A 15,371-nucleotide genomic window follows, 5' to 3' on the forward strand; every position below is an offset into this window, starting at 1 on the left:
GGCCGCAAAGTACGGATACCTTCGTTGGAGGACTATTCTCCTTCATGATATGGACAATAATAGACATGTTCGATAATTTCTGGAACAGAAAAACGGATCCGTGTGTGCACAGCCCCATAGAAATGAATAGATCAGAGTGCTATCCGCAAAACGGGGATTTCACACAGATGAAAACTACAGTTTCTTAAGGTCTCATTCACATGTCTGTGATTAATGGACATGTGCGGTCCATGTTCTACACAGACAGCACACATCCATGGATTTGAATGTGTTTATCACCCTTGTTTTTGTACTGACCATGAGACATGTGAAAGCATACAGGTCCGTGAAAATCAATGACTGTACGTGGATGCCACCTGTGTTCTATCTGACCACTGGTAGGAGATGCTTTGGAAATCCTTTTTTCAGCAGTGCACTTGAAATTGGGATGACACACGGACAAAAACTGGACCTTTCACAGACCTCTTCACGGATGAAACACGGACCTTCTTGTCATGGATGTTGTTGCAGACACCAGTGTGTGAAAGAGGGGGAATTTGATATTGATGACCTATCCTCACTTTTAAAGAAACTAAAAAGACCTTGGAACAGAACCAGAGTTCGGGAAATGTTTTTTTACAATACACATTAATTTAGTTATTAGTTATTACCTGAAGTCTCACGAGACTTCGCAAAGCAATAACTTCGGCTCATCTGAGCCAATACATTCTAATACTGTACGGAGCTCCTGCAGTATTATGCGAATCGACTTTGGATGTTTCATCCCTAGTTATCAATATAATAAAGCGGACAATCCCTTCAATCATGAGGGGAATATTTGAAGTCAGTTTTGCTTGAGTCTGTGTTGAAGTACTTTGTGCCACATTTATCACATGTTGTTTGATAAATTTGTCTCATCCTTAGGTCTCATTCTCACGGCCATTGTGCAGCTGTTCTGTGCATTGGGGACCTCAGTTTGCAGTCCCCAATGCACGGGCAAGATTCGTGTGGCAGCCGGGACGGATCGAGACCCATTCAACTTGAATAGGTCCGTGATCCGTCCGCACCGCAAATAAATAGTACAGGTTCTATTTTTTGCGGTGTGGAGGCACAGACAGAAACACCACGGAAGCACTGTGTAGTGCTTCCATGGGGTTCCGTGCCTCCGTTCCACACCACAGCTCCGGATTGCGGACCCATTGCCACACAGACAGTGGCAATGTGCGTTCCGCATTTTGCGGACCGCACATTGCCGGCACTAATAGAATAGGACATGTTCTATTTTTTTCGGGAACAGAATGGCGGACCCGGAAGTGCGGGGTCTGCAATTCCGTACCCGGGCAGCTTATCGTGCTGCCCCATAGAAATGAATGGGCCCGCAATTCCGTTCCGCAAAATGCGGAACAAAATTGCGGACGTGTGAATGGACCCTTAGGCCCCTTTCATATGGGGCGAGTTTTCTGCGCGGGTGCAATGCGTGAAGTGAACACATTGCACCCGCACTGAATCCGGACCCATTCATTTCTATGGGGCTGTGCACATGAGCGGTGATTTTCACGCATCACTTGTGCGTTGCGTGAAAATCGCAGCATGCTCCTCTTTGTGTGTTTTTCACGCAACGCAGGCCCCATAGAAGTGAATGGGGCTGCGGGAAAATCGCAAGCAAGTGCGGATGTGGTGTGATTTTCACGCACGGTTGCTAGGAGACGATCGGGATGGAGACCCGATCATTATTATTTCCCCTTATAACATGGTTAAACTGGAGGGGTTAAAAAATAATAAAAAATAATTGAACTCACCTTAATCCACTTGTTCGCGCAGCCTGCATCTCTTCTGTCTTCATCTGTGCTTCATCTGTGAGGAAAAGGACCTTTGATGACGTCACTGCGATCATCACATGGTCCGTCACATGATCCATCACCATGGTAAAAGATCATGTGATGGACCATGTGATGAGCGCAGTGCGGAATGCATAAGGAGTACATTCAGGTTTTTTTGCGGACCCATTGAAATAAATGGTTCCGTGTATGCAAAAAACGGACCGTAAACGGGAAAAAAAACGTTTGTGTGCAGGAGGCCTTAACCCCCTAGGGACCCATGATGTATCGGTACGGCATGGTTCCCGAGTACTTAAGGACCCATGTACGTCATGTGTTGTTCCGATCACCGCCGCCCGGCGGGCGGTGATCGGAACGAGGTGCCTGCCCAAATCATTGAGCAGGCACCTCAGCTAAATGCGCGTGACCCCCCCCCCCCCCCCCCGTGTCGGCGATCGCCGCAAAGTGCAGGTCAATTCAGACCTGCGGTTTGCGGCTTTTACCTGGTGCGGCGGCGGTGGTCGGCGGTGCCATCGGGTCCCCATGCGGCTGTAGGGGGGACCCGATGGCATGGAAGGCAGCGCGATGCCTAAGGAAGGCATCACGCTGCCTTCCAGTGAAGAGCCTGTGAGATGCAGCCCCCTGGATCTCACAGGCCGGAAGCTGTATGAGTGAGACTACTTTCACACTATCGTTCGGGTGTCCTCTTGTGTGCTCCGTTTGAAGGGGCTAACAAGCGGCCCCGAACGCATCCCTACTGCCCTAATGCATTCTGAGTGGACGCGGATCCGCTCAGAATGCATCAGTCTGGCAGCGTTCAGCCTCCGCTACGCTCAGCAAGCGGACACCTGAACGCTGGCCGTGCGGAGGCAAGCGGATCCGTCCAGACTTACAATGTAAGTCAATGGGGACGGATCCGTTTGAAGATGACACAATATGGCTCAATCTTCAAACGGATCTGTCCCCCATTGACTTTCAATGTAAAGTCTGGACGGATCCGTCTGAAGCTACTTTCAGACTTAGAATTTTTTCTACAATATAATGCAGACGGATCCGTTCTGAACGGATCCCAAGTCTGCATTATATGAGCGGATCCGTCTGAGCAGACATCAGACGGACCCGCTCTGAACGGTAGTGTGAAAGTAGCCTGATACACACATTCATTTCTATGGGGTTGTGCACACGAGCTGTGATTTTCACACATCACTTGTGCGTTGCGTGAAAATCGCATCATGTTCTATATTCTGCGTTTTTCACGCAGCGCAGGCCCCATAGAAGTGAATGGGGTTGCGTGAAAATCACAAGCATCCGCAAGCAAGTGCGGATGCGGTGCGATTTTCACGCACGGTTGCTAGGAGACAATCGGGATGGGGACCCGATCATTATTATTTCCCCTTATAACATGGTTTTAAGGGAAAATAATAGCATTCTGAATACAGAATGCTAAGTACTGTAAAATAGGGCTGGAGGGGTTAATTTTTTTTTTTTTAATTTTTAACTCACCTTAATCCATTTGTTCTCGCATCTCTTCTGTCTTTAACTGTGAGCAATAGGACCTTTGATGACGTCACTATGCTCATCACATGATCCATCACAATGGTGATGGATCATGTGATGGACCATGTGATGAACGCAGTGACATCATCAAAGGTCCTATTGCTCACAGTTAAAGACAGAAGAGAAGCCGGGCTGCGCGAACAAGTGGATTAAGGTGAGTTAAATTTTTTATTTATTTTTTTTAACCCCTCCAGCGCTATTTTACTATGCATTCTGTATTTGGAATGCTATTATTTTTCCCTTATAACCATGTTATAAGGGAAAATAATACAATCTACAGAACACTGATCCCAAGCCCGAACTTCTGTGAAGAAGTTCGGGTTTGGGTACCAAACATGCGCGATTTTTCTCACGCGAGTGCAAAATGCATTACAATTTTTTGCACTCGCGAGGAAAAATCGTGCATTTTCCCGCAACGCCCGTGTGAAACCAGCCTAAAACATGATTTTTTTTGCTTCAAAAAAGAAATCATTGTGTAAAACTTACAAAAATAAAAAAAAGTATACATATTAGGTATCGCCGCGTCCGTATCGACCGGCTCTATAAAAATATCACATGACCTAACCCCTCAGATGAACACCGTAATTTTTTTTTAATAAAAACTGTGCTAAATAAACCATTTTTTGTCACCTTACATCACAAACAGTGTAATAGCAAGCGATCAAAAAGTCACACGCACCCCAAAATAGTGCCAATAAAACCGTCATCTCATCCCGCAAAAATCATACCCTACCCAAGGTAATCGCCCAAAAACTGTAAAACATTATGGCTCTCAGACTATAAAAACACTAAAACAAGATTTTTTTTGCTTAAAAAAAGAAATCATTGTGTAAAACGTACATAAATAAAAAAAAGTATACATATTAGGTATCGCCGCATCCGTGACAACTGGTCTATAAAAATATCACATGATCTAACCTGTCAGAGGAATGTTGTAAATAACAAAAAATAAAAACGGTGCCAAAACAGCTATTTTTTGTTATCTTGCCTAATATAAGTATGTTATCTTGCCTAAGTATAATATAGAGCAACCAAAAATCATATGTACCCTAAACTAGTACCAACAATACTGCCACCCTATCCCGTAGTTTCTAAAATGGGGCCACTTTTTTGGAGTTTCTACTCTAGGGGTGCATCAGGGGGGCTTCAAATGGGACATGGTGTCAAAAAACCAGTCCAGCAAAATCTGCCTTCCAAAAACCCTATGGCATTCCTTTCCTTCTGCGCCCTGCCGTGTGCCCGTACAGCTGTTTACGACCACATATGGGGTGTTTCTGTAAACTACAGAATCTGGGCCATAAATATTGAGTTTGGTTTGGCTGTTAACCCTTGCTTTGTAACTGGAAAAAAATTATTAAAATGGAAAAGTGAAATTTTGAAATTGTATCTCTATTTTCCATTAATTCTTGTGGAACACCTAAAGGGTTAACAAAGTTTGTAAAATCAGTTTTGAATACCTTGAGGGGTGTAGTTTATAGAATGGGGTCATTTTTGGGTGGTTTCTATTATGTAAGCCTCGCAAAGTGACTTCAGACCTGAACTGGTCCCTAAAAATTGGGTTTTTGAAAATTTCTGAAAAATTTCAAGATTTGCTTCTAAACTTCTAAGCCTTGTAACATCCCCAAAAAATTTAATATCATTCCCAAAATGATCCAAACATGAAGTAGACATATGGGGAATGTAAAGTAATAACTATTTTTGGAGGTATTACTATGTATTATAGAAGTAGAGAAATTGAAACTTGGAAATTTGCAATTTTTTAGAAAAAATTGGTAAATTTGGTATTTTTTTATATATAAAAATGAATTTTTTTTACTTCATTTTACCAGTGTCATGAAGTACAATATGTGACGAAAAAACTGTCTCAGTATGGCCTGAATAAGTCAAAGCGTTTTAAAGTTATCAGCTTTTAAAGTGACACTGGTCAGATTTGCAAAAAATGGCCAAGTCCTTAAGGTGAAATAGGGCTGAGTCCTTAAGGGATTAAGGCTAGGTCTACACCATAGACTATTATTTATAAAAATTGTCGTGCGACATTGGTGAGACAAAATGTTGCGCGGCAAATGTCATTGTGTAGACCTAGCCTAAGGCTAGGGCTACGCTGCAACTTTTTGTAGCGCGACTGATTGATTTTAAGGGCTGTTTTCACACGAGCAAGTCCATTGCGGGAATCACGCTCCGTGTGTGAGTGTGATCCTCCGCTCTGGACTTGCAGGAGCGCATGGCATCATGATGATTTATAATGCTATGTGCTTCTGCTCGACCTTATTTCTACAGAATCATACTGACAGCTTTATGTCACTATGATTCTGTAGAAATATGGTTGAGCAGAGGCACATAGCATTATAAATTATGATACTGCCGTGCGCTCCTGCAAGTCCAGAGCGGAGGATCACACTCACACACGGAGCGTGATTCCCGCAATGGACTCGCTCGTGTGAAACAGCCCTAACTATTGAACTACAGCTGCAGTCCAGATTAATGCATTCAGTTGAATACAATCTTGTGGACTGCAGCTGTCATTTAACAGTTAAAATCAATCAGTTAAAATCTGCACCACTCTTTTCTTTTCATTCATTTCTTTTCTTTCAAATTGTCTTTTCAATCCATGCCTGGAAAATAGAACACTCTGTATGACCTACAGTGCGGATTTACCATTGAAAACAATGGGAGGTGGATTAAGAGCAGACACTGGTGTGTGGAAAATCCACTGTGTGAACAAGGCCACACGGTGAAATCGGCTTTTTTTTTTTTTTATATATATACTTATGATGTATCCTCAGGATAGGTCATCAATATCAGATTGTTGGGGGTCCAATTCCCGGCACCCCCCAGCGATCAGCGGTGCTTGTGCGGGTGCTGCCTTCTCTTCACTGTTTACCTGCTCGCTGTCACAACTACAGAAGGGGCTCCTTCCTATTCAGTTGAACATACCTGATGTTGATCACTAGGGATGATGAATGGACTTTGGATGAAACATCTGAAGTCGATTTGCATAAAACTTTGTTCTAATACTGTACTGAGCAGGAGCTCCGTACAGTATTAGAATGTATTGGCTCCGATGAGTCGAAGTTATTGCTTCGAGTCTCGCGAGACTTCGCATAAATGAATTAGTACTGTACAAAACCATTTCCTGAACTCGGGTTCAGTTCCAAGCTACCACTACTGAGACCGAGCACTGTGACACACCCCGCTCTATAGGCATACAGTGGGATAAGATAGCCTTTTACTGGATGCCATTGTATAGAACAGTGTCGCCTACTTTCCTATTCCATACCTCTCTTTTCCTCAGCATACCCGCGTATACTAGCCTTATGGATGCTAACATTATACTTTGGCTTCTGTTTGGTAAGTGGAGCCCGATGGACATGATTAGCACATGGGACATCAGGAGCTATTTCTAGCCTACACGCTAAGCAGAGGCCATTGCTGTGATCTGGACAGCATCTAAAATGCAGTCAATCAGTTTCAGTTGACGATTTCCTGTTCTGTACAGGTACATTTTCAGTAGCCATTATCACTATCACTATAGGCAGAATTACAAAGACAAGTAACACCTCTGTGTAGATAATACAGGATGCACCATTCACAATAGATGATATCGCAGCTTATCAGCTTACTCCTGGAGTTTCGGAAACAGCAGCGTAGTTTGTTCTGCTATGCTGTTTGTGTAGCTCCTATTTACTACAATGGGAGTCGCTTGGCTGTTTCCGAAGTCCTGGGCACCTAGGGACGTAGAAACGGCGAGGCGGGATAACCCAATTAAAATTAGTTGTACTACAAAAAATATTCTACTATTTCAAACCAGCACCTCTATCTGAATACTTTTGTATGTGATTAAAAATTATATATAGCGCCACCTGCTGTTTGTTCTTTTTTTAATTTCTCTGTCCACTTTTAAAAATCACTGAGCTGGTCTCACATGCTCAGTTCCATCCTTCAACTGCCACAACCATATATACTGTTAGAAGCTGTGACAGTTACAGGGGGCGATGTTGTTTTGCGGTCCGTTTTTCACGGATCCGTTGTTCCGTATCTGAGTTTTTTTTTTTCTCTGTATTAACTCCTCTTCCGTTCCGTTATTTCAAAAAACATATCCATATGGTTTCTGTATGCGATCCGTTTTTTGCGGATCGGAAACAGAAACAGTAACTTATTAATCACCAAACACATGAGCAATATGGGCTGGGCATAGCATTTCTACAGTATGGATCCGCAAAATACAGATGACATACGGATGTGTTCCGTGTGCATTCCGTATTTTTTGCGGACCCATTGACTTGAATGGGGCCCCGGACCATGATTTGCGGACAATAATAGTACATGCACTACTTTTTTTGCGGAACGGAAATACGGAAACGGAATGCACACCCATAGAAGTGAATGGTTCCGCATACAGTCCGCAAAAAAACGGAAAGAAAATACGTTTGTGTGCATGAGCCCTTAGAAAGAGATTGTCATGTCCTATATGTTAAAGCACCAATTAACAAAATTCGGATACTAATATCTGATGAACAGAGGCATTTTAAATGCTAAATCACCATAACCTATATCAAGTAAACACAACCTCCGTATTAAAAATAGTAAAATGTCCTTATTAAATATGACAAAAACACATAAAACAGTGAGAATTAGCAGCAAATAATTCGGCCTTGTTCTCACAATTATGCAGCACAGTAGCTGTGGATACTTGTCCGTTCCTGTATTTGCCTAGAGGGGCTTGTGAAGTTCCTCATTCCTTGTAATGTAATGGTTAATTACAAAGAATATGGCACCCGCACCAATACTACTGTAAGTAAAGGAAAAGGAAGCTGGTGACAGGACGTGCATCCACTCGGCAGTACCCTGAGAAGCCGGTTGGGGAATGTAAAAGCAGTGCTGTGATATAAAGCCAGGACTCGCCTGTCACATTAGGTGCAGATATTTCTGTGACTGAATGCAGGTTTATGGGTTTTACCCAATTTTATATATTTCTATATATATATACAGTACAGACCAAAAGTTTGGACACACCTTCTCATTCAAAGAGTTTTCTTTATTTTCATGACTATGAAGGCATCAAAACTATGAATTAACACATGTGGAATTATATACATAACAAACAAGTGTGAAACGACTGAAAATATGTCATATTCTAGGTTCTTCAAAGTAGCCACTTTTTGCTTTGATTACTGCTTTGCACACTCTTGGCATTCTCTTGATGAGCTTCAAGAGGTAGTCCCCTGAAATGGTTTTCACTTCACAGGTGTGCCCTGTCAGGTTTAATAAGTGGGATTTCTTGCCTTATAAATGGGGTTGGGACCATCAGTTGTGTTGAGGAGAAGTCAGGTGGATACACAGCTGATAGTCCTATTGAATAGACTGTTAGAATTTGTATTATGGCAAGAAAAAAGCAGCTAAGTAAAGAAAAACGAGTGGCCATCATTACTTTAAGAAATGAAGGTCAGTCAGTCAGCCGAAAAATTGGGAAAACTTTGAAAGTAAGGGCTATTTGACCATGAAGGAGAGTGATGGGGTGCTGCGGCAGATGACCTGGCCTCCACAGTCACCGGACCTGAACCCAATCGAGATGGTTTGGGGTGAGCTGGACCGCAGAGTGAAGGCAAAAGGGCCAACAAGTGCTAAGCATCTCTGGGAACTCCTTCAAGACTGTTGGAAGACCATTTCAGGGGACTACCTCTTGAAGCTCATCAAGAGAATGCCAAGAGTGTGCAAAGCAGTAATCAAAGCAAAAGGTGGCTACTTTGAAGAACCTAGAATATGACATATTTTCAGTTGTTTCACACTTGTTTGTTATGTATATAATTCCACATGTGTTAATTCATAGTTTTGATGTCTTCATAGTCATGAAAATAAAGAAAACTCTTTGAAGGAGAAGGTGTGTCCAAACTTTTGGTCTGTACTGTATATATATATATATATACCGTTATGTATATATGCACTGACCAGCCATAACATTAAAATATTGAATATCATTGATTCTCATTACAATGGCACCTGCCATGGGGTGGGATATATTAGGAAGCCAGTACACAGTCAGTTCTTGTTCTCGTGCTATAAAGTGGAAAAATCGGTAAGTGTAAAATCTGACTTTGAGGGCCAAATTCTGCTGTGGATGTTACTTTGACACACGCCACCCACCTAGACAGTATTTCTTAATGGTAGTGGTCTCCTTCAGCAGGACGACGCGTCCTTCCACACTGTCCAAAACCTGTCCAGGAGTGGTGTAAGGAACATGACAAAGAGTTCAAGATGTTAACCTGGCCTCCAAAGCCCGATCCATAGAGGCGCCACCAGGACTTAAAAGATCCAACACCTTGGTGCCATATAGCACTGGACACCTTCCGAGGTCTTGTGGACCCAATGCCTCTCCGAGTTATTTGCTGGCATAAATGGACCTACACAGTATTAGGCAGGAGGATTTTTAGGTTATGGCTGATTGGTGTATCAGTGGCCAGTGAGGACATACTGTGTGTCTGCATAGAAAAGCACAGTGGACTGTTCTTTACTGTACCATAAAAAGCCATCATTGGGTAAATTGAGGCCAATGGATACGTATCATGTGCGTTCCTGCTCTATACTACAGATGTGCACTGCAGACACAGCGGGGAAGGATTATCAAAAGGATGAACCAATCAGATTCATCCTTTCATTTTGAAAAGGAGCTCTGAAAAATGAAAGGTGGAATCTGATTGGTTGCTATGGGGAACTAAGCCTGTTTTTGGTGTAATCTCCCCAGTGTGAATAGAGCCTGACTGGAAAACTCCCATGCATATCTTGCTCTTTAAAGACCCTTATATTGGGGGGTTGGTATGCTATGTGTTCTGACAAGCTGTTGCTCCTGCCATCTATGTAATGTACATTTATTTGAGCTGTCAGTTTGGACCAGTCTGACTGCTCTGATCTCATTAAGGGCTCATTCAGACGGCCATATTGCGGAACGGGTGCAGACCTATTCATTTCAATGGGCTTCCGCGGCTCAGTGGAAAAGATAGAATAGGCATTTTCTATTATGGTTGCGGCAATGTGCGGTCCGCAAATTGTGGAACGCACATGGACGGTATCCGTGTTTTGCGGATCCGCAAAGCACTACAGCCGTCGGAATGAACCCTTACAAGGCACAGAACTGGTGCTCGTTGGGGCACTAAGGGTCTTGTGACTATTTTAGTAGTAAAATAGTTACAAGTCCCCTTTTTTAACCAGCCGCGTGACAGTATTTAGTCGCACTGCCGGTTTTACTCCATGTCCACCAGTTGGATGTGACGGGGGCGTGCCGACTGGAAACAGATTTATGTGTTAGCAAAAAACGAGGACATCCAGGAGCTGGCGTAGTTTTCACACCAGCTGCAAGGACTGCCACAGATGCGCCTAATTTCTGATGAGGCACACACCTTAGTATTAGTCTTAGTAAATGTGCTCCATTATGTCTTTTGGCTGATGCACATCCTTGGAAACCTCTACAGGGAGTGCAGAATTATTAGGCAAGTTGTATTTTTGAGGATTAATTTTATTATTGAACAACAACCATGTTCTCAATGAACCCAAAAAACTCATTAATATCAAAGCTGAATATTTTTGGAAGTAGTTTTTAGTTTGTTTTTAGTTTTAGCTATTTTAGGGGGATATCTGTGTGTGCAGGTGACTATTACTGTGCATAATTATTAGGCAACTTAACAAAAAACAAATATATACCCATTTAAATTATTTATTTTTACCAGTGAAACCAATATAACATCTCAACATTCACAAATATACATTTCTGACATTCAAAAACAAAACAAAAACAAATCAGTGACCAATATAGCCACCTTTCTTTGCAAGGACACTTAAAAGCCTGCCATCCATGGATTCTGTCAGTGTTTTGATCTGTTCACCATCAACATTGCGTGCAGCAGCAACCACAGCCTCCCAGACACTGTTCAGAGAGGTGTACTGTTTTCCCTCCTTGTAAATCTCACATTTGATGATGGACCACAGGTTCTCAATGGGGTTCAGATCAGGTGAACAAGGAGGCCATGTCATTAGATTTTCTTCTTTTATACCCTTTCTTGCCAGCCACGTTGTGGAGTACTTGGACGCGTGTGATGGAGCATTGTCCTGCATGAAAATCATGTTTTTCTTGAAGGATGCAGACTTCTTCCTGTACCACTGCTTGAAGAAGGTGTCTTCCAGAAACTGGCAGTAGGACTGGGAGTTGAGCTTGACTCCATCCTCAACCCGAAAAGGCCCCACAAGCTCATCTTTGATGATACCAGCCCAAACCAGTACTCCACCTCCACCTTGCTGGCGTCTGAGTCGGACTGGAGCTCTCTGCCCTTTACCAATCCAGCCACGGGCCCATCCATCTGGCCCATCAAGACTCACTCTCATTTCATCAGTCCATAAAACCTTAGAAAAATCAGTCTTGAGATATTTCTTGGCCCAGTCTTGACGTTTCAGCTTGTGTGTCTTGTTCAGTGGTGGTCGTCTTTCAGCTTTCTTACCTTGGCCATGTCTCCAAGGAGTATTGCACACCTTGTGCTTTTGGGCACTCCAGTGATGTTGCAGCTCTGAAATATGGCCAAACTGGTGGCAAGTGGCATCTTGGCAGCTGCACGCTTGACTTTTCTCAGTTCATGGGCAGTTATTTTGCGCCTTGGTTTTTCCACACGCTTCTTGCGACCCTGTTGACTATTTTGAATGAAACGCTTGATTGTTCGATGATCACGCTTCAGAAGCTTTGCAATTTTAACAGTGCTGCATCCCTCTGCAAGATATCTCACTATTTTTGACTTTTCTGTGCCTGTCAAGTCCTTCTTTTGACCCATTTTGCCAAAGGAAAGGAAGTTGCCTAATAATTATGCACACCTAATATAGGGTGTTGATGTCATTAGACCACACCCCTTCTCATTACAGAGATGCACATCACCTAATATGCTTAATTGGTAGTAGGCTTTCGAGCCTATACAGCTTGGAGTAAGACAACATGCATAAAGAGGATGATGTGGTCAAAATACTCATTTGCCTAATAATTCTGCACTCCCTGTAGAGGTGAATTTAGGCAATTTTTATTAAAAAGATACCTTACCTGCCTGCACCCTTGACAGCAGCTTCTGCACTGCCCTGTGGTGGTCATGTATGCAAAAATATTTGTTATAAAAAAAGTGTTTGTTTAATGGTTTAGTATTTTTGTGGCGTCTTTTCCAGTTTTCAGTACAGTTGGCCTACAGAGTTCCAGATAGTAACCTGGAGATGCTTTTGGCACACGTATGCCCCACGGTATTCTATAGACACAGTATACAGATGTATAATGCCAGCTGTATGTAGAAATGTAGTGGGACTGAGCCTAAGTAGCAAAATCAGCACTAAAATGTAGGTATCTGTAGGCAGGCAGAAAGCTATCATTTACTTCTATGACTTTGTGGGTGATGCTGAGCTCTGTGCCATAAAAGTTGGGCTGCTATCTCTATAAAGATACAGGAAATTATCCAGCACTGGTTCTGGGATCCGTTTAGAGCAAAATAGTATTCATCATATACGTTTCCATGAGATTGTGGCTTTAGGGGTTTTATCAGCAAGGGAGAAAATGATTAAAGAGAGCAGTTGATGACGTATCCTTAGAATAGGTCAAATATCAGATTGGCGGGGTTCAACACCCTGCACCTCCACTGATCAGCTGTTTGGGAGTAGCTCCGGCATCGGAACTACACTGCTCTGTCCATTGTGTAGTGGATGGATCTAGTTACTGCAGCACTGAATGGGAGAAGCACTGCAATGACCAGCTCCATGCACTACATAGTGGGCAGAGTTGTGTAGTTGCGGAGCCTATTTGCAGCACTAAGGCTTCTACCGAACAGCAGATCGGCAGGCTACGGAGTGTCAGACTGATATTTATGATCTATCCTAGGGATAGGTCATCAATTGTTAAAGGGAACCTGTCACCGGGATTTTGTGTATATAGCTGAGGACATGGGTTGCTAGATGGCCACTAGCACATCCGCAATACCCAGTCCCCATAGCTCTGTGTGCTTTTATTGTGTTTTAAAAAAAACGATTTGATACATATGCAAATTAACCTGAGATGAGTCCTGTCCCTGACTCATCTCACGTACTGGACTCATCTCAGGTTAATTTGCATATGTATCAAATCGTTTTTTTTTACACAATAAAAGCACACAGAGCTATGGGGACTGGATATTGCAGATGTGCTAGCGGCCATCTAGCAACCCATGTCCTCAGCTCTATACACAAAATCCCGGTGACAGGTTCCCTTTAAATCCTGGGGAACCCGCTTAACCCATTCCCAACATCCACCATACATGTACAGCTGAATTCTGGTCTTTAGCAATGGCGGCTGCTCAGTAGTTATGTGGGCACCATAGTCAGTGGGTGCCTACTGTTTTACACCGCACTGACTTGCAACCACAGCATCTGAGTGGTCATTTTGATGTCATACTGCCCCCGCACTACAGGATCGCAGGAACCGTTTTTGTGCTGTGACAGCCTGGGGCCTTATGAAGTCTCCTAGGGCTGCCATAGTTAAAGGGATATTTTTGTTTTCATGAAATTGATGACTTATCAGGATAGGTCATCCGATTTTTATTGGTGGGGGTCTGACTCTCGACACCCACCACACACATCAGTTGCATCCTGATACCTGACAACCCCTTTAATAAATTGTGCATCTTCTGGGAGGTTGTGCGTCAGGAATTTAAATGTATGCCAGCTATGAGCTTGTGTAGATTTCCACTATTAATTTACCCCTGTGTCGCACCTCTTCCCACTAAGCCCCACTCATTCAATTTACCGGTTTCACGCCATTTTCTACTAAGCCCCACCCATTTTTCTTGACAGCTTACATAAGTGTGAAAAGCCACAAATTACAGCCATAAAAGTAGTATAAACTAATAATAACTCTGCCCCATAGTGTTCTTGTGTGATACACTCAACCATGGTCTAGCATCTTTTGGTTCTTTTCATGCTAAGTGGTGTGTTACTTCTTTTCTTCTCAGGACCAGCCATGTCACAACTGTGGACAAGGCCTAAACAATTTACTACTTGTATCTTAAAATATCTGTTTTATGAGCTGGATGCTGAGTTCTAAAGAAGGGATGACACCCTTGACTAAGCCACAAAATACTATAGCTGTAAGCTCAGAATGTGAATCCCTAGATTTGTCTCCATGGGCGGGGTGCGGAGAGTACATGGCATTTTCATTTGGAATATTTTTATGGTTTTACTACATTTTGATGTTCTACAGAAACTGAGTGTGATCTTCTTGATGTCTGGGTTGAAATGTCTTCAGGTCATAATGACGCACAGCAGTATTGAGCCACCTTGTACCATCACGCCAAAACATGCATTCCTAACCATGCCAGAGCTCTCCCAGTCAGCTCTAGGCTATTAGTCAGTCTCTTCTTAGTGTCCTCCTCTTAAGAACACAGATGACGGACTTCATGAAGCAAACATAGGCTGCATTGGGTCTTCCTTATATTTGTATTGTCTCGCACACAGGAGAGGGGCTTCCTTGGACTATTGTCACATTTTCGCTTGTGACCCTCCCAGTCTGGTTTAACTTGTTCTGTAAATATTTTTTTTTTTGATCTGCACCAGCAGAAGTCTTGTCACGCTGTGACTGGCGATGATACTGGGCTGAGTGTGAGGTCCTACCTGTAACCATTCTCTTCTGTCATATGGAAATTACAACCATTAAACCTTACTTATTTCCTTCTATCAGCAGAGGAGATGCCTCGGCGCAGTTGCTGCTCATCATGCTCTGTTTGCTTAAGGTGCTTTTATAGCTGCTCGTGTAAAAGAGTCAAGAGGGAAATTCAAAGCACAGTAAGTCATTACAATTGTATCTGTTCTGAAGATAACCATGCGGTTTTAGGTCTGGGGGTTCTTTGTATCTTAAAGGGGTTGTCTCATAATCAACACTAATCAGCTATCGATAGGTGATAAATGTCTGATCAGGGAGGGGGTTGACCGCAGGGACCCCTGCTGATCACAAGTATGGGGAGTCTTTGTCCTCCCTTCTAA

General features: G+C 43.0%; 1 protein-coding gene across 6 annotated transcripts in view; it reads left to right on the top strand.

The window, feature by feature from the left end:
* Window positions 1-15,371, top strand: part of GDPD2 (glycerophosphodiester phosphodiesterase domain containing 2) — a 136,553-nt gene that overhangs the window by 25,594 nt on the left and 95,588 nt on the right. The window contains exons 1-2 of one of the 6 annotated variants that reach the window (XM_040405334.1): window positions 14,732-14,990; window positions 15,070-15,173. In XM_040405334.1, coding sequence (XP_040261268.1) covers window positions 15,078-15,173 — 96 coding nt within the window. In that variant the 5' untranslated portion in view covers window positions 14,732-14,990; window positions 15,070-15,077. Of the gene's footprint in view, window positions 1-14,731; window positions 14,991-15,069; window positions 15,174-15,371 lie in introns of those variants that run through there. The other 5 variants (XM_040405335.1, XM_040405336.1, XM_040405338.1 and 2 more) reach the window with 5 other exon arrangements.

This window comes from Bufo bufo, chromosome 8 (assembly GCF_905171765.1).
Source record: "Bufo bufo chromosome 8, aBufBuf1.1, whole genome shotgun sequence".
NCBI classification, from domain to species: Eukaryota; Metazoa; Chordata; class Amphibia; order Anura; family Bufonidae; genus Bufo; species Bufo bufo.